The following is a 21,957-nucleotide window of genomic DNA, read 5'->3' on the forward strand; positions in this document are numbered from 1 at the left end:
CTTTCTTTCTCTCGCAGTGTGTGTTATTTTAGGGTTCCATTCGGCGATGGCGGCCTTCTTCACGCTCCCGGAGCTTCGATCGGAGCTACACGCTCTCGGCCACGACGATGTTCCCGATCATGTCATTCTCGCCTTCTTGTCGCAGCTCCAGATCACTGTCCCCAATTGCTTCAAGAGCGAAGATCGCAGCCCTTTCGATCCCTCCCGGCCGGCATCGAGCTATCTTGATCAGGATTTCGATGAGGACGTCCCCAAGAACACTCGGGATAGCTCTCCTTGGGAGCAAGAAGGTATGAATCAGCAGCACAGGTTCTCGCATCGCAATGTTAGATTCGAGGACAGCCGGGAACTCCAACTCCAGGAGCAGCTCCTTGCGAAATCCAGCAGCGCCTCTTCTTCCAGGCCGAGCACTCCGCCTCGTTGCAATGTGGGCCTCTCGGCCTCGGACTCCGACTCCAGCAAGGAGAATCGAGAGATTTCTCACAGGGATCACGCCTCGCAAGCACAGCAAATTGGTGGTGGATCGTCGCGGCATGTTCTTCAGCCGTGCGACAATGTGGTATCGTCCACGTTTGACTTTGCGTCCAAGGCCTCTCCGGTGGTGGACGAGTACTTGTATCCTGGGGAGATCTTAGAACAGCTCAAGGAGCGCCAGAGGCCTGTATCGTGTCCAGTGCTGCAGCAGGAACCATCCGAAGATCTTTTTTCGGATCGTGACCGAGTAAGGTCTTTGTCGGCGAGACACTACCGAGAGCGTGACGATTACCAGCATGATCGCCACCACCACCGTCGTCGCTACCAGGAGGAGAGCTCGGACTACAGCTCAAGTCATCGGAATTCCAAAGGTGGTGGTGGTTCCCGTAGAGTTTACCATGAAGAGAGCTCGGAATATAGCTCGAGCAAACGTGCCAGTGGCAAAGATGGGAGCACGTCGGAGGTTGACCACTCGATAAGTTCGCTGGAAGTTGAGGAAGCTATTGAGAACTTTGGGATCAATCTCAAGCCTCTCAACCTGGGGGTTGTCAGATCGCACAATCTGTTTCATCCAAGAGCATCCAAGCTTCCAGCCGCTGCTCCAGTCTCTGAGGATGATTGCTTTGCCAGGACTGTCACTGAGTCTCATGCAGGTACTATTGTTGGTTCCTCTTTTATTTCAGTTGCTTATAGCGCTTGCAAACATGTAGCAACGGAAGAGAGACCTTTGTCTGGAGGCACCAATCGATCAAACTGCGCTGCTTGTCAGCTCTTGCGAGACTCGGGAACGCCAGAGTTCAGGCATTTCTCCATGAAGAAGCACGAGACAGATGGTGAAGACTCAATCAATTCTACTCCACGCACATTTATCGAAAGAGTGTCAGACGATAGAATTCAAAATAGCCCGAGCCCTGCATTCCGTGAGTCTATTTTTTTATTCTTAGGCAGGTTTCACCACCCTCGTGATTTTCCGTGTCTGCAGAGCGTCGTGCAAGTGACATAAAGAGCCATTCTCCTTGCCTTTCAGATGGATCGTTTGGTGCTGCCAGCAAGAAGGCGGTTGTCCGGCGAGGGAAGATTGACCGTGTGGCCAGGTTGGTTGTAGTGTTTTCTCTTAAAAACTCACTGACTGGTCTTGTCAAGGTTTGCTGAGATGCAAAAAGTGTGGAACAAAGATCATTTCTTGCGAGCTACAAGTGGAAAGCGCAAGACGCAAAGCTTCCACCGCATGTTTGCGGAAATCCACGCATCTAATGAGAGACTGTATGCAGCATCTAGAGCAAGGTAGACGGCAGCCTTTTTGTTTTGCTCACTCAACATTTTATTTGCAGATCTGTGATGGGAGTGCGGGAAGAACAGGATGTCCAACCATTCGTTCTGACTACATAAAAATATTCATGCGTAAAAAAACGCACATTTGTCTAAAGGTAAAACAAATAGAAATGTATTCGTTGATTGCATCAGAGACTCGTTCTCTTCTCCTTTTTCTTTTTTCGTTTTTACGTTTTTATTTTTCTTTCCCGCCACAACCCTAACAGGGATGGAGGCAACCAACTCTGACGAAGTTCACTTCAGTACAGGCAAGCCTCGTGATTTTTTATGTGATCAGGCGTGTAACCGTGATGTTGTGTCCTGACAGCGCCTCCGAAACGAAGAATTCAGTTGCCGGACGGTGAGATTTGTTTCAGCAACTTGTGCATAGGGAAAACCTCTTCGTGCTTGCAGTTCACGACTATGGATCAACTACCGAAGGCTTAGGTGAACGGTTGCAACGGAGCTTTTATTCGCCTAGAACACATACTGTGAACAAGCTACTACGGCTTGTTGACACAGTAGGGACTGTCCAGATGCGAGCACCTCCACAGAGTGGGAAAACTTCTCTGCTTCAGCTCGCGGACGCGGCGGCAAGACGTTCCCCGCGTTGGAAACACGTCTACTTCATCAGCTTGGCTTCAATCCATTTAAACTTCGACGAGCAGTTCGTGGCCAAGTACTCAAGTATGTCAGTGATTTTTTCGTCAGCTACGACCACTAACTTGCGCTAGTTCCTAGAGGGGGCCTTCAACGATCTTTTCGAGCCTGGCGGCCCGAAAAGGCTGCTCATCGTCGACGAAGCCGACGGCTCTTATGCCGACGAAATGCCGCTTTGGAACGTTATAAGGTCGATGCAAGAGGAATATCGCAATAAGGAACGAGATACAACATGGATTCCCAACCTCAAAATTATCATCTCGTCGGGATTCGGAGCAGAGACAGTTTTCATGGCAAAGTCGGCTCCTGGAAAATGGAATGACGAGAACCGAGTACTTTTAAGGTAAAAATTTCTTATTTTTTTCGGAAAGTTAATCTAACAGGCATATCTCCAGCCAGACCTGCAGGTTCCCATGGAGTCGCTATACAGCTCAGTGATTTGGAAGCCATAGAAGTTTGGACAGGCTGGCTTGCACATAATGGCCTCCCGCAGTTGAGTGACGGACTCCGGGATTATGTTTTTCGAATGACAGACAAGCAACCGGGAGTCCTTGCACATGTCCTCGAGTTGCTCGAGTCCAGGGGTGCTGGAACGAGGCATCCATATGCAGTGGAAGACCAGTTGTGGTCCAAGTTCTCCAAGCCTGAGTTTCTATCTGGCTTGTCTGAGCTGCGGAGCATATGCATGTAAGTGCAGCTCTCCTCTCCTCTTTTTTTTTTTTTTTTTTTTTCCTGGAAGGTGAGCTCTTTTGTAGATTCCACCACCTCGTTCACGAAGCTCCTTATCACGCTGTTGCTATGAAGCTCCTCAAGTTTGACAAGGTAACGTTAGACATATGTCTGTTTGTGTGTCAATGACAAAACTTAGTTATTGTCAGGTTCCCGATTCTATTGTCCGGAACGAGGAACGGGGGCCAATGTACAATATGGTCCTCAGGGGACAAGCGATAAAAAGCGACGACGGATACTACAGTATGATATCCCTAGCACACGATTACTTCTACAGGAAGCACCTATACAAGCGTGGCTGGTCGGCGAGACGGATCGACCACATGGGAATCAAAAAATTTATGCGGAGGCTGTTGAAGCAAATCAATCCGGCGGTGCTTCGAAACTGCTCTGGAGATGCATTGGAAAAGATACAAGTGGGGATACACCGGTAATCGTTACTTTTCTTCGTTTTTATGACAGATGTCGTAGACCTTGTGTGCAGTGCATTGTGCGCGGTATTGAAACAGCCCCTTTGGCCAAACATTGATCTCGGTCCTCGGCTTGAAGGGCGTGGCTTGCACGAGTTCTACGTTCAAGACATAGGCTGGCTGATCGAACTGGAGACCGAGGTGTTGCGGAAGAGGGATCTGAATGCTAAAGTTATGGAGGGCGAGAGGTACCACAGCATGCGCAAGAAAAAACAGCTCAAAGCCTACGTCTTTATCGACGTGACCAAGGAGATGGTGGTGACAGTCTACCGCGACTTTGCAAAAGAGTTTGGAAAGAGGTTTGGAGCAAAGTTTGTGGCCGTGCTGTTCTCGGACGATTTCGAGTCTGCCACTCTGTTTCCGGACGAAATCACGGTTCCGTTCTGCGGGCACAAGACGGACGCCAAGGCCGACACGAGGCAGCGAAGGAAAATCGAGAAAAAGGACAAGTGCTGCCATCAATAAGATAAGAGAAAGTTTGATTGTGCGATGAATGAAGAAGGGACAGAAGAGAAAACAATATCTATCAGTGGTTTTTCTGCAACAATGGATGCTAAGCATAACGCCAACTTGATCTCTGCAGCTGCCAGCACATGAACTTTCGAGCGTTTCTATCTTGTTCTTTGTTGGCGAGTGTACAGCAACACAAACATTAGCTCTGATTCGATTTCTTTATTGATAATGCCAAATATATCATATGGTTTCTACTCCGTGCTGGTGTTTGGTGCGCTCGACCTGCGTACAATGTCCTCGTCGTCGGCCACGGAGCTGAGAAAGCTCTCCCGGCGATGAATCTTTTGCTGGCTTGCGCTTGTCACCTCCTTGAATCTGGCCAGCTCCGCCAGGCACTCGGCCGCCTCCACCAGGTTTTCCAGCCTCGCCACCGTCTCGATCAGTAGCGACGTGAAAGTCGCCACCGAGAAGTTGCTCGCGCTCCGGATGGACTGCATGCTCAGCGACGTGTAGCTTCCCATTGTTGCCAGGCGATGGATGGCTCGTGGTGCCGGATCGATGGCGCTGCTGTTAGAGAACGGACTTTCGGGGTCGGTGCTGTACTCGAAAGTTGGCGGAGTGTTGCTGGGCTTGCGGGTAGCGATCATGGCGGTGGCCATCGTCGGGTGTACGAAGAGGTGCGAGTGCGCGTCGATGAATTCCTGCAGAGATTCCGTCGAGGCTGTCATTTGTACGAGCAGCGCGTCCACATTCTCCTGGCAGTGCTCCATGTTCCGGATGTTGACACTCACTTGCCGCAGCAGCTCTGTCGCGCTCTTGGTCACTTTCAGGATTTCGGTGCCAAACACTTGTCGCAATTCATATGGTGCCTGAGCATTCGAATGTGTGTTGGAAATTAATATCTTTATCAGTGCTATTCATGTACCTGGACTTCTGCTCGTACGCAGCCGTGTAGTGCCATGGAAGCATACGCGCAGTGCCGGAGGGCCGCGCCAACTTTAACATAGTGCGGCCAGGGATAGCCAAACTTGAGAAACTTTCCGTGGGGTGGCTCCCATCCTGCAAAGTTGGCCTGGCACGATCAAAGATGACAAAAGAGAACATCGATCAGCCTGTGTTGATTGACCGGCACTGTTTAGATTTTCTTATCTCATACGCACCAGAGATTCTTCCGTCTGGCTGGACGACAGCAGAGCTCGGTATTTTACGTAGATGTCGTCGTTGTCAGCCCGGTTTTGGATCTCCTTTTCCATCACGGCTTGCATTGTAGTCTCTGGAATCTTGAGATACTCCTCGACCGAGCCTGACATTGAAAGAGACAAGGCATTGACGGTGGCAAAAGTATAAACAAATGCTTCTTAGATTTATACCTTGTAGACAATCAGCGAGAGTTTCGAAGTTGCGAGAGGAGAGAGCGTGGAGATCCTCTCCAGCCCAGACTGGGAAAAGAAACATGCATATAACCAGGCTGATGCCACAGCCCACCAGGATCGTAAACATCCGAGTGGAGGCTGTTTTAAACGAGGCCTCGGACGTTTGGTAGCTGGAGACGCTGATAAGACTGAAAGTGAGCATGAAGATGAGCAGACCGTAGTCATATTTGGCCTTGAGCTTCGGGATGAAGCGCAGGAAAGTTGCCACGGCACCTGTCGACTCGTCTCTTGTAGCAGAAAGAAAGAAAAGAGGGATTTATACCTGCCAAGAACACCGATGTGATGATGATAGATGCTTCTCCAATGTGGCCACAGAAATCGGCCAAGTGGGCGATGCCCAGTCCCAGAAATGCCGCTGCAAGTGTTCCCAGGCCTCTGTTAAGCCCCTTGCTTAGCGTAGCACCTGGCAAACAAGATTTAAGCTGCCTGGCTCGGGAAGAAAAACAAAGACCCGCTTTTCCACATACCCACAGTAAACTCGAACACTACCACCACGGTCATGATCGCCCAGATCGCATTCTCGCCCAGGAGCCTGGGTGGCTCTTCCACCAGCATGAAGAGCGAGCTCAAGCTCAGCGCCAGTCCAACCTTGGCGGCATGGATCAATCTTCGAGGGTCTTGGAATAAGAACCATTTCGACCAATGTTGCTGCTGCTGTTGCTGCTGCTGCCGCTGCTGCTGCTGCTCTTCCCCTTGCTGCTCATCTCTCTCTCGGATGGGTTCAGGAGACACCCGCACTTCAACAGCACCGCTCTCGTTCTGCATCGTTCTTTCTGTCCGGTATCCGGAACGAAGTGGCAAAGCGGATCGTGTTGAACTTGTTGGTGGAACGCAGAATGTGGCAGGGCGACTCAAAGGTCATCTAGGCTCTCCACCCAAGACAAAATTGACTTATAAAAAAGAAGGTAAAATGAAAAACCAATGTAATACCATCATTGAAAATCTTTGGGCAACTGCCACTGCATCCAAGCCCAGCCAATAAGAGCAAGACAGGCACCACCACTACTGACCTCAGTCTCCACCACCTTTTGTCATTTCTTAGCATGACAAGAAGATACGCACGAATTTCTCTTTTTTCTGAAGATCATGAAACTTTGTCCTATGCTTTTTTTCTTTTCTTTTTTACTGTGTATAGCCGTTGGCAAACAATCTTACAAACTCTACACGAGTGAGCACTTTTACCTTGGAGCCACCGCGTGGATGGTTCCACTAAACAAGCCACTCTCCTCCACCGCGCTGGAGGACACGTACAACTCATTGTACAGGTCCCTGGGTCGCGCGCTCTCGTCGCTCCTGGATTTGCTCTGGTGGTGATCGTCGAAGGTGGAGAAGGCGTCGGACCACGGCATCGATCGCCACAAGTCGTCTAGATCTCGCACAACTGCTCCCATGGATGGCCGGTCGTTTGGATTCTCCTTGACACAGCTGAGAGCCAGTCTTAACATTGGCTCCAGCCCCTCGGACGGGTAGCTTCCCATTCTTTGGTCTACTATCGAAAGCACCATCCCTGCTTGATATGTGGCAGTCACCTAGAGCATCATGTCCGTCAGCGTTGCTCGTGAAAGAAAACACGGAAAAGCTTACCTCTCTCACGAGATTCTTGCCTTGCGAAATCGGATGCATTCCAGTCACGAGTTCCATCAACACCACACCAAAGCTATACACATCGCTTTTATCTGTGAGCTTCCGCGTTAAGAAGTACTCTGGATCCAGATACCCCTGTGCATCACAGACATGTCAAAAATTGCGAGGAGAATGCGATAACTCGTACCGGAGTTCCCTTGACTACAGTGGAGACGTGACCAGGTGTCACGCCGTCCAAATCAGGCGAAGGAGCAAGCCGTGATAAACCAAAGTCGGCAACTTTGGGGATGTTCTTGCCATCCAGCAAAATGTTGCTCGCTTTTATGTCCCGATGGAAGATGGGAGGATTGGCTTCAGTATGGAGATACAGAATTCCCCGTGCTGATCCCAAAGCAATTCGTAACCGGGTTGCGAAGTCTAAAGGAAGCTTGATAGTTGCTGAAACAAAAACACAAGCTCGTAAACAATTATGGGGCAGTACAAAAGCTGTATAAACGTACGTGATAGCCTCTCTCGTAAAGTCCCTCCTTCCATGAACTCGTAAACAAGCATCTATCGAGAATGAAAGCAAGATAGTCAGTGTTTCTTGATCATCAAAAATCAAACAACAGACCTGCTCGCCTTCGTCGTCACAGTAGCCAACTAAGGACAACAAATTCCTGTGATGCACCCTTGACAAGAGTTCTATCTCTGTGTAAAACTCGTGAGTCCCTTGTAAGGATCCTTCCTCAGCTCGTTTCACCGCAACAACGTGACCATCGGATAGAACGCCTCTATAAACCTTTCCATAACCACCTTGGCCAGCCAGCCTTGCATCATCGAATGATGCTGTCGCCGCTAGCATTTCGCCGTACGAGAACGACTTCACTCCTGCCACCTTCAGCATTTCGTTAAGCTCGCGCTTGTCCGCTGCAAGTTTGAGTAAATCAGAAATTTCAAATGAGTGTCAAAATAAGAAATAGTAAGACATTACTGATAATTCGTTTTCTGCTTGACTTTCCCATGCGTTTGCTCCTCCTTCGTGCTAGGAAAAACACCACTGTTCCTACGACTGCTGCAGTTACTGCGACGACAGCAATCAGTATCCCTGCTATAGCACCTGCAGTGAGCTTTTTCTTCTCTGGCCGTGGGATGATGTCGTATAGATCTGGCCACATAACCAGCGATCGTTAGCAAACAACGCATCAGCCGACAGGCTTACCAATTCCAAATGGAGGAGTGAAACCGAGGAACTCGTACGGCCCAAAGACGTCGTCGTCAGGGATTAACCATCCACCGAATGCATGATACAGCCTCCTCAACTCGGACACGTTATTTGTTCTGTTTTGTACCGGCGGGTAGAAACTGATGTTCATTGCCAGCCTGGGTCCCTTTTCCCACCTAAATCCTTTGAGAAATACCTGGTCTCGGGTGAGATTGAGCCCGCTAGATATATAACCTTCGAAGCGATTGATGTAGCGATCGAAAAATGTAAAACCTGGACTTTTCAATCTGTACGCAACCACGGCCGGTGAAGCACAAACGCACTGGCCACGAACGGCAAGCGCTGGGATCAGTTCACTATTCGGATCACACAAACCAGTGCAACTTTCACTTCGATTGTTTCCGAATCCATTGTCTTGAGCAGTTTGTGAAACAAGAGTACCAGACTGGCAGACGGGCGAAAGACTCCTTGGCGAATTTTGACACAAAGGATTTCCACCCAGCCTGCAAGTAATTAACAGCAATGAACAATGAACATGTTCCTATGTTATAGATGACTTACCAGGCACTATACATTCCAGACGAAGCTGAAATGTTTGCTACCAAGCTTGGATCGACGTTGGAAAACGAGTTGCTCTGGAAGTCCCTGCACAACAGACACTTTAAGACTAAAAAATCTTGAGGCCTTTCCTTACAAAAGAAGCCTTTGTGACGAGTTTCTTAGTCCGGCAATTAAAGCTCCATCAACAGATCCATTAAGGCGGTTGTCGTGGAGGATACTGTAGGACGAAAGTTTAGAAGATAAAGGATTCTCAAAAGTACAGCTTACAGTGCTTGAAGGTTCGGTAGATTGTTAAAGCTGGACGGAATGTTTCCGGATAAGGAGTTGTTGGACAGATCTCTGAAAGAACAGAACTTTAATCGCACCAGGGAAAAGAATATCTTACTAACATCGACGTAATGTTTGACGATATCCCCGTGTTTGGTATCTCTCCTGTCAAGTTGTTGTTGCTCAAGTCCCTGTTTTAAAATCAGTCACAAATAAAAACCACAGCTAACAAACTTACAAGTATCCAAGCTGTGAAATCCTGCTAAGATCTGGAACCTGTCCTTGTATGTTACAGTTTCTCAAGCTTCTGTAGGTCACACAGGTGTTATGACCTGCGGCCAGACGATATAACGCACGCTAACTCACATCTTAAATAGATTTTGAAGAGTTCCATACTCCGCCGGGATCACGGCATCGTCAGCGAAGCGATTATTGTCCAGCTGCCTGCAACATCATGAGCTCAAGTTTACAAGAGTTAATATATTGTATTCTTACAGAATAAGCAGCGTGTTTCTAAGGTTCGAAAGCTCTACCGGTAGCCTTCCCTCAAGCTTGTTATTATCAAGCAAACTGCCAATCACAAAAACATCAAAAGAACACATCGAGGACAAGAAACAGAAAACACTCACATGTGGACAATATTTGGAAGCCTCCCAATATCCGGTGGAATACTTCCGGTTAGGGAGTTGTTGTTCATGTGGCTGTCACCGCGTTATCAACAGTTCAATAGAAACACGCATTAAGACTCACAAGTGCTTAGCGCTGGTCAGATTTCCAAATGTAGGAGGAATTGGACCAGTGATATTGTTTTGATCGATTTGTATCCTGTTCATCCTTGTAAGATTTCCAAGCTCCCATGGCAGCTCGCCAGTAAGCTTGTTACCATTTAGCAAGCTGCAAATTCACATATATTAGCTAATCGGAAAAAAAAAATGAAAACAGCACCCTTACAGGAGGTCAAGGTTCTCCAACATGCCAAAAGTGGGCGGGATGCTCCCAGTGAAATCGTTCCACATAACATCCCTTCGCAACAGAAAACGAAAACGTGACTTCGCATAAGCTTAAGAGAAAATAGAGAAAAAAAAACACTTACAAGATCCTGAGCCATCGAAGATTTCCAAGTTCTGGAGCTAAAGTGCCAGACAGTTGATGATTCAAGAGCCGCCTAAGAAAAAAAAAATCTGGTCAGTTTTACAATGATGGAGCACGAGTTTAGGCTTACAACTCCACAACGTGAAAGATATTTCTCGAATCGCGCTCGCAAAACACGCCTTCCCAGTTTGTGCCATTCCCGCAAGGATCGTTACCCCACCAATTCTCGAGCCTTGCGTTATTGTCCACAATTCTGTCCTGAAATGCCCTCAACGCCGCGACTGCCACACCCAACCAAGAAAACCAAGGAAAAGATAAAATGAGAAAATCGATTGAAATTTCGAGCACTTACCCTCGGACGAATCCGTCACGGACTGGACAAATCCCAGCGCCATCCAAAGAAGTAAAGCCACAGCTCCAATTCGAAACCTTGCCGATCGATCCATTTTCCGGGATGCGGAGTCATGCGCTGCCGCTGCCGAGCCCAATCGAAGAAAACAAAGCGCGGCAGCACCGCCGGCTGTAGCACGCATCGCCTGGAATCGGTCAAAATGGCCGCATTCTGGAAAGTGCCTATCGTTCGACGCGAGGAAGGACGCCAGGTGGGACAAGCGTCACACAAATCGCGCAAGAACCCTAAATAAACCTCACGCCCCGCCATCGTCACTCTTTCTCCGGCGTAAGAAAGAAAAAAGGCTCCCCAATTCAACGCCCCGCAATCGCGCCACGTGTGCAAGCATTCCCGCGCTTCATGGCCGCCGTCCGATATGTCCAAGCAACGGCGGGATTTCACTCAAGCCCGCGTTTAGGAAGTAGACATATTTGACATGGTCCTCAGCAGCCCTTCAATACTTTTTCTCCTATCACAGTTGACATGATCTTCTCCTCGGGAGCGAGAATCCGTCAAGACCACCATTGATCGAGACTGGCAGTGTTTTTGTGAATCCACATAAATGTGGGGGTTGGCACTGAAAACTCCTGACATACTCTAGAACGTCTCCTTGCTGGATACGTATCTTTGCATTGCCCGCATTGCATTTGCGTCCGATTAAAGTTTCTACGTGGTCCAAGGGTGTTGCTCAAAGGTCGACTTGCAATGCATTTCTAGCGTTTCTCAATTTGCATCCTATAACCAGAGCAAACTCGTCTTCCACACCACGCTCAAGACCATATCCAACCAGATGAAAGCTTGCAACCTTTGCCACTCCATCCTTATCAGTAAAGTTGTAAGCAAACGACCCTTCTGCTGGAACTGAGCTTTCCTCCTCCACATTACCCATTCCCCACAAAGGGGAAGCTCCTTGTCTCTTGGCTGTAGTCGTAATGGTCTAGAAACTCGTCCAAGCCTTGCAAGAGCCTGGCAACTTCGAGCACCCAATCTTCGTCACCAAATCCCATCAAGTCTACTGCCGGTACTATGAACGGCTCCACCTCCACGCGATTTGTGGCTTGATCACAGGCATAACCTTGCAAAGCAAAGCACTTGTCAAAGTTCTTGTGAGTTAAAGCTTGGCTTACCACTTACCTGTAGATAAGAAGAGGAAGAGCCCATACAGCGACCTTTCGCCTCCCAAGAAATCGGCATGTTCCTGGACGAATTCCAGCGCCTTGGAGAAGCAAACACTAGGTTTTCTCTTTAACCATCAAAACTAATAGAACTCACCTTTTGATGACGGTCACCCCCGACCATACATTCTTCAAACATCAACTAATAATTCTTGTGCAAGTCAAGGATATGCAAAACCAAAAATATTTTAAGCATGAGTTCAACCTCTCAAACGTACATTCCCAATGGAGGATTTGGGGCCTTCTCAGTATTGTCTTTGCTTTTGACGACAAACAAACTTGCATCCCTTCATTCTAGAAGCAGTACTTACCTTTATGAGTTCACAACCAAAGTCTTCTCCTCATAAATTTAGTGGAATGCAGCTGGCAGGATCATGGATCCCTACAGCAAGAAATCTGAGGTAGGTTTAAGCTAAATTGGCCATCTTATTCTCAAAATTCTTTTTGTACCCGCAATAGGGAAAAAAAACCGGTAGAATCTCCCATATATATTACCTCTTATCTCACATATGTGAATGGATTAACCGTTTAAATTAGAAAAAATATATTCTAGCATATTCTTAATTTAATGGTTGAGAGCATACTGATGTAAACATTCATCATTATAGATTAATAAGATTGCCACACGGTCAACACTTGTTTCATTATATATTTCTATTGGGACTTAACAAGAGAATCCTAATGGGTTCTTCCCAACAAGAGAGTTCTTAAGATATTTATTTTGATTACATGGCCATGATGTGGAATTGGTTATGTCAAAAAGTCCTTCCCCAATGGAATGGAATTTTAAATAATATGCTAGAATGAGAAAATATGTTAGGAAAATATTCTAATATTTTCTAACAACTAAATTTTTTTTCTGCCAATAGGATGTAAATTCTTCTGTTAAGAGAAATAAACCCTAACAATGTTTATCAAAAACTTTTTCTCATGATAGTATATTTTAGTATAAAGATTTTTCTTCTGACAAATGCTATTTTTCCTTTGGGAAGCACCTTTAAAACCTTTTGATGGATCTAAAATCTCATTTTCTTCCCATCAGTAGAAATTCTTTTGAAAATTGCCAATAAAAAAAAATTTATAAGAAATAAAAATATTCCCAATGAAATGTTTTTTCAAACTTTCTTCCTGACATGTTAAATGATATTTAAAAGAAAATGATGGGAAAGATGCCTGATGGGAGAGCTTCCTAATAGGCTTTATATCAAGTCAAAAGACTTTTTAAGTCCATAAAGCCCTTAAATTAAAATAATAAAATTATTTACAAGATTGATTTTAGTAATTTATTGATGGTTGTGGGACTAATTAAATGCTATTTCACTAGTAAGTGATTTAATAAAGTGTTAAAATGCTACTAACAATCTTAAAACTTGCATAAAGTATTGTTCAAGGATTGTTAATTTATCACAAGCTTATAAGCAACAATATTACAAAAAATACATATTACAAATATTATGTAGTAAGGAAAAGATGTGTTCTAAAGATTTACTTATATTGGCTTAATGCAAATCCAAAAGTTAGAATATATCTTTCTTTTAATCTCTAATTTATCTAGCATTTATTATTATAAGTTAATAAGTATTCTAACCCAAAGTTCAATTCAATGGAGGAGGCTTAGAAATTCATATAAAGGCCAATATTAATCAAGCTTGATATAATTATTACAACCCTAACATCATTTCATCAATAACATTACCCTCTACCTTAATAGCTTTGACTATTACCTTTATCTTTTCATTTGAAAAAGTTGCAATGAAAACAACATTAAAATTGCTTTTATGTTGGTAATTTATAATTTTGTCCAATTGCTCAAGTTTTTACCATTTTTAATAACATAAAGAAAAAAAAATCAAACATAAACTGATTGCTAGTTTAATTATAAAATTAAACTAAATATATAATGAATGTCTTTTTGTAATCTCTATTTCTTCTTGTTAACATATGAACACATCTAGTATGCAGTTATATTTTTAAGTAACAACACACTCAATAATGAGATCTAAATATACTTAAAAGTATTTATCAAATCCTTTAATATCCAATTGTTTACTTTGTCACATACATAAGAAAAAATTTATAATAGTAAGCCCATCTATGAAATAGATGACTAAATAATTCCTTATAGAAGCTAAAAGTCATTTGGTGGAGATATTTTATCTTCTCCCACTCAAATACTAAATAGTCCTCTAGCTTCTTGAAAATGTGAATTTAACCATCTTTATATGGCATCACAAGGCAAGTGGTTTTTTCCAATTTCTTTTTGATAATCACTATTGCCAACCCAAAAAGCATATACATGTAATTGTGGAATTTATAGTTGCACACCATGCATTTTTAGAAGTTTTTCATTTTCAATATCTTCATGACACATAATAAATGCAAAGAATACTCACAACCATAAGTGTAAAAGTTCATTTCATCCAAGACTTATAACTAAATGAGGCATGTGTTATTTAGACTATTGTGATCTATACATCTATTGATGCATGAGGTTAGAATAGACACTTTTTAGGTGCCTTTAGTTTAGTAATTTCTATCACCTTGACAGGGTATATTGTTATAGTAGAAGGCTTCTATGGAAAAAAATTGATTAAGAGCCATATATGTTAACTTTTTTTTTTTTTACATATCAATAATATTTATTTAATTGATGGTATCTATGAGAGTTGCAATGTGATCTTTTGCTATAAACAACTCTTCATTTAGCTTCTTTTCTCCTAACTTCTTACAGATCAACTACTTTTAAAAGTTAGTGATTTTAAACAGTAATGTATGGATTTGATATTGAGGAATTAAATCCATTAGAAAAGTGTTGCACAACTTCAGCAAGTTCATAAATCATAAGCATGATGGAAAGGTTGCTTAGCTTTAAATTAACATTATTATTATAGCTCTATTGTGTGTTTCTTTTAATTTACAAGTTACTTTAGATTAAAATTAATTATGGAATATGGAGTATATTGAATTTTTGTTCCCTTCCATCCATAGGTTTCATATTCTGTATAACTATATGGTAGACGTCAATCTCTTAGATGTATACCACATGTAACATCTAAATTAGTTAGATATAAATGCTAAACCTTCCCATTTTTCACGAAGTCTGAAAAGAAGCCGTGTCAACTCAAGATACCCCACATCCTCCTATCGATCTGATCCAAATTCGATCATGTTTCGATGACTCTTGGGTGCAATTTGCAGCCTTTGTTGATCATTATTCCCGCAAATGACATCTTGGTGGCATTTTAAACTGAAATAGTGGTCAAAGTGGGCGGCACCTATTCTGCTATTAATCTCGGAGCGAGAATTCCTATACTGGATAGAGGCATGGAGCTCTTTCGAGTGAACACGCTGGCTATCTTGGCTATTGTTCTCCTCACAGTTGAAGGTATTTAGCTGCACTGAATTTCAAAGTCTTGCATTCTAGCATGAACACAGCTTAAACATGAGTGTGTTCTTCCAATTCCTAATCCGAGGGATTTCTAGTCACTTCTTCTCAAGAGCATTATTTTCTCAATTGATGTTCTTCGTTCCATGCAGGTGTGCACGGCGTCCGAATCCGCCTCTACAACGCCTGCCCCTTCACAGTGTGGCCCGGCTGGATTTCAAACTCCGGCAAGCCGCAACTCGGGGGTGGGGGTGCCCGTTTGGAATCGTGGCAATCTTACGACCTCTACCCAGGCTCGGGCTGGGCGGGCCGGTTCTGGGGACGCAGGGGCTGCAACTTCGACGGTAGCGGCCGTGGTCACTGCGACTCGGGCGACTGTGGCGACAAACTCAACTGCGGCAACTCGGGTGGTGTCACGCCCGCCACCCTGGCCGAGTTCCAGCTCAATGGTTTCGCCGGTCTCGACTACTACGACGTGTCTCTGGTCGACGGCTACAACTTACCGCTGCGAATCAACCCCGAGTACAACTGCGCCTCGGCCGGATGTCACAGCGACGTGAATGCGCGCTGTCCTAAGGAGCTCCAGGTACAAGCATCAGTTTCCGGGATTAGTTTCTAAGCTCGAGCAATACAGGTGCGCAAGGATAACTGGGTCATCGGCTGCAAGAGCGCTTGCGAGGTGTTCCACAGCGAGGAGTTCTGCTGCACGGGGTCGCACAACAGGCCCGAGACGTGCAGTCCGACGTACTTCTCCCGGATTTTCAAAGACGCGTGCCCGCAGGCATATAGCTACGCCTACGACGACGCGACCAGCACCTTCACCTGCGGTTCCGGTGGGGGTTACACCATCACCTTCTGCCCCAGCGGGGGTCTCTCTATTGCAGAGGATGAGTCTTCTCAGAGCCGAGTCGAGGCTCTCTAAATAAGTGTTAAATCGGAGTTTTGTAAACCCGGTGGGCAAAACAATGAAAGAAGGGGCTCACCTCCTCCGAACCAGACTGAAAAGATCTCCTGTCACATAGACCTCCTTGCTTGGATCCAGTTTTGCAGAGGCATCCCAAGCTTGCCCGACGCGCATGGAAAGTTTCTTACAATCCCACTTCTCCAAAGCCTTCGAGAATGTCGAAGATCACACGAAAGAGAAGCTTTCGAACAGGCTGAATCAGTATCTGGATGATTGCATTCTCCCGGAAGATAACTGCGCGTGAGATGGGATCATTCTCAGCCGAGGATTCTCTTTGCGTTCAAGAGCGAGATATCAACTGTAGATCCTTGCTTTGAGTTGCTCTGCTCTTTCAGAGCTGGAAGAACAGTATCCTCCTTCCATGGTCTTTGTGTATCCCATACATCCAAGTTGCCGGTTACGTATACGAATGTGCTAGCGACAGGATTGACATGGAGCCATTGACAGACATCTTGTGCTCGTATGGTCCAAGCACAAGGAAAGTGGCGATGCACGGAGTAAAACATTTTCTTCGCCTGGATGATCTGGAGATACGAGCATACCATGACGCAGTGGCAAAGAGGGAAAGCGACATTACGGCACAAATACCGTGCTCTGATTAGAGCTGAGCACGATGAAGAGTTTATCTCTGATAGCTTCTAGGAAACTGGAAGATTCTAAAACGTACCGCGTTCTCTCATACTTTTGGCTTTCTAAACAAGTCGCTCGCATCCAAAGCCCCGATCTTGGCTGCTAGAATGAAGTCATTCTCTGTCAAGCCACCTGGTAGAGCACACAGAATTTGAGAAAGCTATTGGAGTTCGCATCAAACTAACCAGCAGAATGCGTGGATATGTTGATTCTCACGTTGTTGTAGCCAGTAAGGTGGAGATCCGGGTGGTGGCCTGAAACAAAACAGAGATGGAAAACAAAATCAAAGAGAAAAAGAGTTTCTTACCTTCTGCTTCAGCGACATCACTCACGAGCTTGAAGAATTCAATCCCTTTGATAAAACTCTTTGTTCTCCAGCTCCTCTGGAGCTCCAGCTTGCCATCAACTTGCTCGATCGTCCATCCCGGTGCCTAAAGAAGAAAAGGAAAGAAGAAAAGATCCTCGACCAAGTCTTAAAAACGAACGCACCTGATGGAGCAACTCCTTTGCAGATTCCTCTGACATTGGCCTCAAGTTTTTGGAATCGCACGGAACACATTTCTTTTTGGAAAGATCACTGATAATTTCTGGGCAAAGGAAATCAATCAATCTTTGCTTTGAGCAAAGGAAGAAAATTTCATACTTACCATCGCTCGCTTGCGAAGACTGCGACGACATGGATCTCGCGATCACTGCGATCGGAATGCGCGCCTGCCAAGGATCAATCAAGTCACTCAGAATCAGTCACGCGCGCACACCTTGCACGCTACTGCTGCTCCAAAAACACCAAGAGAATAAGCCATGCGCCCTAGCATGCGTTTGCCACATGGACCCATCCTAGCCGTTGAGAGTGCCACCAACGGTTCCGATTTTGTTAGGGTTCTTGGGTGAGAAGAGAAGGAAATTTTTCAAATGGGAGTTGCCTCGACTGATGATCGGCAAATGCAGGGGTTTCTAGGGCTCTTCTTGGCGAGGCACCGCGGCCGTTTCCATTTCTTGTAACGGGAGCGCAAGCCTTCGCTTCTTTGAGCTGCTGTCGGGATTTAGGGTAGAACGCGAGCACAAAGGAGGGATTTGTGCTGCCATGGCGTACAGATCCGAGGACGATTACGATTATCTGTTCAAGGTAGTGTTGATCGGGGACTCTGGTGTGGGAAAATCCAATCTTCTGTCACGATTCACCCGGAACGAGTTTAGCTTGGAGTCCAAGTCGACGATTGGCGTCGAGTTTGCGACGCGCAGCATCAATGTGGATGGGAAGCTCATCAAGGCGCAAATCTGGGACACTGCAGGCCAAGAAAGGTGCGTTTCCTCTTCTTTCACGTCCTTTCTTCCCAGTTTTTTTTCTTCTTTGTAGTAGAGCTAGACAAGATCGTTTTTATTTCTTTCTAGTATCACGAGTTTGGAACTACGAAGAACAGCAAAGAACTCACACGATTTCTCTCCTCTCTTTTTTTCCTTTCCGGACTTTCATACAGGTATCGAGCTATCACCAGTGCTTACTACCGAGGAGCTGTGGGAGCGTTGCTCGTCTATGACGTTACCCGGCTGGCTACTTTCGAGAACGTTGAGAGATGGCTCAAGGAGCTCAAGGACCACACCGATTCCAACATCGTCGTCATGCTCGTTGGCAACAAGTCCGATCTCCGCCACCTCCGCTGCGTTTCCACCGAAGATGGCCAGGCTTACTCCGAGAAGGAAGGCCTGTACTTCATGGAGACCTCGGCACTCGAGTCCGTCAATGTGGAGAACTCGTTCAAGCAGATACTCACGCAGATCTACCGCGTCGTGAGTAAGAAAGCTCTGGATGTTGGTGAGGATCCATCGGCTGTTCCCGGCAAGGGCCAGACGATCAACGTGAGCAAAGACGACGTGACTGCAACCAAGAAGGTCGGCTGCTGTCCTGAATGACGTCCTCTCCAGCAAAAGCTTGAAGGTTTAGTTCGTTTTGTCCTTTCACTTTCTTTTTATTCTTTTCAACTTGCGAGGTGTTGGATCTTTCAGATTATTTCTCTTGTTTGTTTGTGGAGCCGAGAAAATCTGGTAAGCCAGCCAAAGATCTCTATTTGGAATGCTGCTTGACTGTTTTTATGGTTTTTCAGGAATGCAGTGCTGCGTGTATGTCATAAGATTCACGACACGTGGAATGCCAAGTCATCCACTGGTCGCGCATTGCTCTTTTCATCCCTCGCGCGTTGGCAAGGGATGAGAGAATTGTCAATGCCAGGCACACTCACCCTCCAGGCCGGCCACTGAATGAATGAAGGATGTGTTTGCGTCATTCTCCTGGTACTCGTATGCGTCACGACTTCATCAGCAAAGCAGGGTGGTAGCAGCAGCGCGTTGCTAGAGTCTGTGAAGTCGATCGTCGTCAAAGCAAGAGGAGGAAAAGGAGGAGAAGGATGTTTGGATTGTCCCGATTACAACAGGCTAGTGGAAGCGGAACTGAGTGTAGAGGATGGCCAAGATCAGTCCAACAGGAACAGGAAGCGAGACATACGTCTGGCAATCATCCTTGGTAGTTTCTCGGCCTTCATCGCTCTGCTCATCTGTGGACCACTTTGCTGCATTTGCTATGGTGCCAAGCGGATCAGAGACATGCGCTCCAAGGCAGCTGCCACGCACAGTCTCATGTTTGCCGAGCAGTGGCGTGCCTACAACTTGTTCATGCCTTTCAACGAGGAAGAGGAGCTCGGACAGCACGCGCTCTCGTGGTCGGCTTGGCAGTTCGTGTACAGGGGCATTCCAGACGAGCTCAACGGCTTAAGCACAGCGATCTTTCAGTCGATTCCACCGGTTTCGGGTTGTTTGAGGAGCACCACCGGCCAGCCTTTGCAGCAAATTCGGTTGAATCCAGGATGTGCTCGTCTCCGACGTTGTCAGTCTCTCCAGTGCCTCCTTCCACTCTCTCCGAGTGCTCATCCGCCAAACTGTCTTCCCAACGTCAACTATTTCGAGATGACAATCCTTAGCTTCTCTCGCAATGGAAAAAACGGAAGGAGCTCGGGCTCTATCAGCGGACGTGTTGGTATCGGCCTGGCAGCGAGACCAGCACCTCCGTTCCGTCTCCCAGGCCTCGACTTGGTCTCTCTCGGCTACCACTCCAATGGCAGCGTCTACATCAACGATCCTCACGACGGTGTTGCGACGAGCAGGAGGTGGAACTACGTCGGGGTCACGGTTGGCTGCGGCTACGACTTGGACAGATCTCTCGTCTACTTCACACACAATGGTGGCCAGCAGATGACGACCGACTTTACGTTTCGTGCCGATGGCCCGATGCCTTCGACGACACCACACTTGTTTCCCGTGGTTGGAGCCGACTGTGACATCACGGTGGTGGTGAACTTGGGCCAGACCGAGTTCATGTTTGCGCCGGCAAACGCTGGCCGGTGTGTGGCATTTGAAGGCGGTGGAAGTTTGGGTCAGGAGGATGCGAGGGAAGGAAGAGAAGTAGCAGCACAGGCGGAGGTGGATGTGCACGGCCAGCGTTTGATCGTCCAGCAGGAATGTCAGCAGCAGCAGCAGCAGCAGGATGGTGATGGAAGGCAAAGTTTTGGCGATGGCGGGAATGATAGTAGCAGTGATCCAGAGTCTGAGGTATACTTTTCAGCTTTGGAGGAAGCTCCTGGCAGTTTTCTTCAAGCTTGATCCTCTTTTGTTTCTCTCCTTTGTTTTATTCACTTTTTCTCGGTATAGGAGGCACCACTGAACAGACGAGTGTTACGGAGGATCTAAGTAGTTTTACTTCACGACTCACGAGATTGAGCGAGTCAATCCACAATGGATGAATGAGAAAAAAAAAAAACGAACTTTTCTTCTAGAAGAAGATGATTTACATGTTGGCTAGAAGGAAATTGTCAACGAATGTGGGCGTGGGATGCACGACCGCTGGATCACGCTCCTTGTTTAGTTTTCTTCGCTATGAGCCATAGCCTATGACTTTGTGTGAGAAATGGAAGCGCTACCTCTATCAGATCAGCTGGTTTTGCTTTGCTTGGCCACTAGATTCTGCCACAAGTAGCGACCGCTGGCCATGTCTACAAACGTCCAGAAGAACAAACTCGTCTTGGAGCAAACCTGAGAAGAAGAAAAGAGAGATTTTTCGCATTGCGGTAACAGTGGGAAGATTTGCATACCTTGTCGAGCAGCGACGAGGATTCCTGTTGCTTGGCGCTGTCTTCCTCTTCGATTTGCTCCTCGTCGTCGCCGGCGCTAGCGCCCCACAAATTCTTCCACGCGAAATACCCTGCCAGTGTGGCGGAGAGGAAGACGAGGATAAATCGCAGCGGACACATAGCTGCTGGCTGGCGATGGATCGATCCGGCGCTCGCAATGTGCGTAGAGAGAAGGAAAGTAGCTCCGCAACCAGAAAAGAGAAGAAGATCGAAGAAAGCGTGCCCTATTTATCCATCTAATCAGCAGCAAAGTGAAGTGGAAGCAGTCAATTAGGGCAGGACGCGTGGAGCGCACACGGCTTGGTTGTTTGACTGGTTGGATTTTAGGTGGGAAAGAAAGAACAGTCTCTATAGCCTTTGTGTGAATCAGTGATAATTTTAGTGTAAAGAAATAATTAATTAATGAATTAATTAATATTATAGTTTAGAAAGAACTTTCTCTTGCCAGGCAAATTTTTTTCTTTCATGTGCTCTGACACTATTGAATTGTCTGATTGTGTTACCAAAAAGGGGGAGGATCATCACCAGCAACATTGTTGTTATTGACAGCTAACTTTTTTGATTTTTGTGTATCCTCTCAATGTGTCCATTCCAATCGCAGCATCTACCTATCTGATGTGAGTGATAGCAATGTCTGTGGCGATCTCTGTCTAGAAGCCCACTCAAGCTCGACTTATAGAAAAACAGATAGTTGCCATTTGCCAAGCAGCAGCCACAGCAGCGGGATCTTTATCTCCAAGCTGTGAAGCCCACCCAGGCCAAATGAAACATGACAACAGTGTTGGAGGAGAAACACTAGCTCGCTCAGTCACACAAGGAACAATAGCAACAGTCCAAGCACCATCAAACAAGGCCAAGGTTTGAAGAGATAGAGGAGATCGATCGATCCATCCTGGGCAGGCCAGGAAATCTGCAACAAAGAAACAAAAATCACCAATGCCTATATTGATTGACCACTTCCACCACCACCACCACCACCAAAATGTACGTGCATGG

The 21,957-nt window shown here is 46.2% G+C and overlaps 8 protein-coding genes across 11 annotated transcripts; 4 read left to right on the top strand and 4 right to left on the bottom strand.

Moving 5' to 3' along the window:
• The first annotated feature begins 7 nt into the window (after positions 1–7).
• Positions 8–1,937, top strand: LOC112341383. The gene is made up of 5 exons (XM_024661368.1): positions 8–1,127; positions 1,185–1,394; positions 1,457–1,568; positions 1,618–1,758; positions 1,806–1,937. The coding sequence occupies exons 1-5, from the start codon at positions 47–49 to the stop codon at positions 1,861–1,863; spliced, it is 1,602 nt and encodes a 533-aa protein (XP_024517136.1). The 5' UTR covers positions 8–46; the 3' UTR covers positions 1,864–1,937.
• On the top strand, positions 1,853–4,326 carry LOC112341382. The gene is made up of 9 exons (XM_024661367.1): positions 1,853–1,901; positions 2,013–2,054; positions 2,114–2,146; positions 2,200–2,472; positions 2,527–2,788; positions 2,845–3,132; positions 3,201–3,267; positions 3,324–3,604; positions 3,659–4,326. The coding sequence occupies exons 2-9, from the start codon at positions 2,015–2,017 to the stop codon at positions 4,107–4,109; spliced, it is 1,695 nt and encodes a 564-aa protein (XP_024517135.1). The 5' UTR covers positions 1,853–1,901; positions 2,013–2,014; the 3' UTR covers positions 4,110–4,326.
• LOC9629745 (aluminum-activated malate transporter 9) lies at positions 4,297–6,410 on the bottom strand. The gene is made up of 6 exons (XM_002987515.2): positions 5,998–6,410; positions 5,793–5,933; positions 5,468–5,743; positions 5,258–5,400; positions 5,023–5,169; positions 4,297–4,966 (listed from the first exon to the last, which is right to left on the bottom strand). Exons 1-6 carry the CDS (start codon positions 6,293–6,295, stop codon positions 4,349–4,351), a joined length of 1,623 nt encoding a protein of 540 aa, XP_002987561.2. The 5' UTR covers positions 6,296–6,410; the 3' UTR covers positions 4,297–4,348.
• A 177-nt stretch (positions 6,411–6,587) lies between these two features.
• LOC9629809 (probable LRR receptor-like serine/threonine-protein kinase At1g06840) lies at positions 6,588–10,884 on the bottom strand. Its single transcript, XM_024661360.1, has 20 exons — positions 10,591–10,884; positions 10,369–10,519; positions 10,240–10,311; positions 10,098–10,169; positions 9,897–10,040; positions 9,776–9,847; positions 9,642–9,716; positions 9,513–9,590; positions 9,385–9,453; positions 9,269–9,337; positions 9,147–9,218; positions 9,013–9,096; positions 8,880–8,963; positions 8,316–8,821; positions 8,088–8,261; positions 7,728–8,023; positions 7,615–7,666; positions 7,302–7,552; positions 7,115–7,249; positions 6,588–7,059 (listed from the first exon to the last, which is right to left on the bottom strand). The coding sequence occupies exons 1-20, from the start codon at positions 10,769–10,771 to the stop codon at positions 6,709–6,711; spliced, it is 2,988 nt and encodes a 995-aa protein (XP_024517128.1). The 5' UTR covers positions 10,772–10,884; the 3' UTR covers positions 6,588–6,708.
• Positions 10,885–15,117: 4,233 nt separating this feature from the next.
• LOC9629810 (pathogenesis-related protein 5) lies at positions 15,118–16,196 on the top strand. The gene is made up of 3 exons (XM_002987451.2): positions 15,118–15,189; positions 15,342–15,775; positions 15,824–16,196. The coding sequence occupies exons 1-3, from the start codon at positions 15,129–15,131 to the stop codon at positions 16,109–16,111; spliced, it is 783 nt and encodes a 260-aa protein (XP_002987497.1). The 5' UTR covers positions 15,118–15,128; the 3' UTR covers positions 16,112–16,196.
• Positions 16,197–16,710: 514 nt separating this feature from the next.
• Positions 16,711–17,608, bottom strand: LOC9629746 (pterin-4-alpha-carbinolamine dehydratase 2, mitochondrial). Its single transcript, XM_024661372.1, has 6 exons — positions 17,542–17,608; positions 17,431–17,494; positions 17,273–17,370; positions 17,091–17,214; positions 16,969–17,037; positions 16,711–16,915 (listed from the first exon to the last, which is right to left on the bottom strand). The coding sequence occupies exons 1-6, from the start codon at positions 17,596–17,598 to the stop codon at positions 16,830–16,832; spliced, it is 498 nt and encodes a 165-aa protein (XP_024517140.1). The 5' UTR covers positions 17,599–17,608; the 3' UTR covers positions 16,711–16,829.
• Positions 17,609–17,666: 58 nt separating this feature from the next.
• On the top strand, positions 17,667–20,561 carry LOC9629811. Of its 4 annotated transcripts, XR_002990541.1 has the most exons (4): positions 17,667–18,085; positions 18,262–18,719; positions 18,788–18,826; positions 18,886–19,063. XR_002990541.1 is itself a non-coding variant. In XM_024661425.1 (3 exons), the coding sequence occupies exon 3, from the start codon at positions 19,040–19,042 to the stop codon at positions 20,432–20,434; it is 1,395 nt and encodes a 464-aa protein (XP_024517193.1). In that variant the 5' UTR covers positions 18,278–18,719; positions 18,788–18,826; positions 18,886–19,039; the 3' UTR covers positions 20,435–20,479. The 4 variants fall into 4 exon arrangements, 2 of the variants coding, with proteins under 2 accessions (XP_024517193.1, XP_024517194.1); XR_002990540.1 differs by having other exon boundaries at positions 18,262–18,826; positions 18,886–19,025; XM_024661425.1 differs by lacking the exon at positions 17,667–18,085 and having other exon boundaries at positions 18,278–18,719; positions 18,886–20,479.
• Positions 20,562–20,579: 18 nt separating this feature from the next.
• On the bottom strand, positions 20,580–21,211 carry LOC112341403. Its single transcript, XM_024661427.1, has 2 exons — positions 20,923–21,211; positions 20,580–20,863 (listed from the first exon to the last, which is right to left on the bottom strand). The coding sequence occupies exons 1-2, from the start codon at positions 21,079–21,081 to the stop codon at positions 20,762–20,764; spliced, it is 261 nt and encodes an 86-aa protein (XP_024517195.1). The 5' UTR covers positions 21,082–21,211; the 3' UTR covers positions 20,580–20,761.
• Between the last annotated feature and the right edge of the window lie 746 nt (positions 21,212–21,957).

This window comes from Selaginella moellendorffii, unplaced genomic scaffold, assembly GCF_000143415.4.
Source record: "Selaginella moellendorffii unplaced genomic scaffold, v1.0 SELMOscaffold_82, whole genome shotgun sequence".
NCBI classification, from domain to species: domain Eukaryota; kingdom Viridiplantae; phylum Streptophyta; class Lycopodiopsida; order Selaginellales; family Selaginellaceae; genus Selaginella; species Selaginella moellendorffii.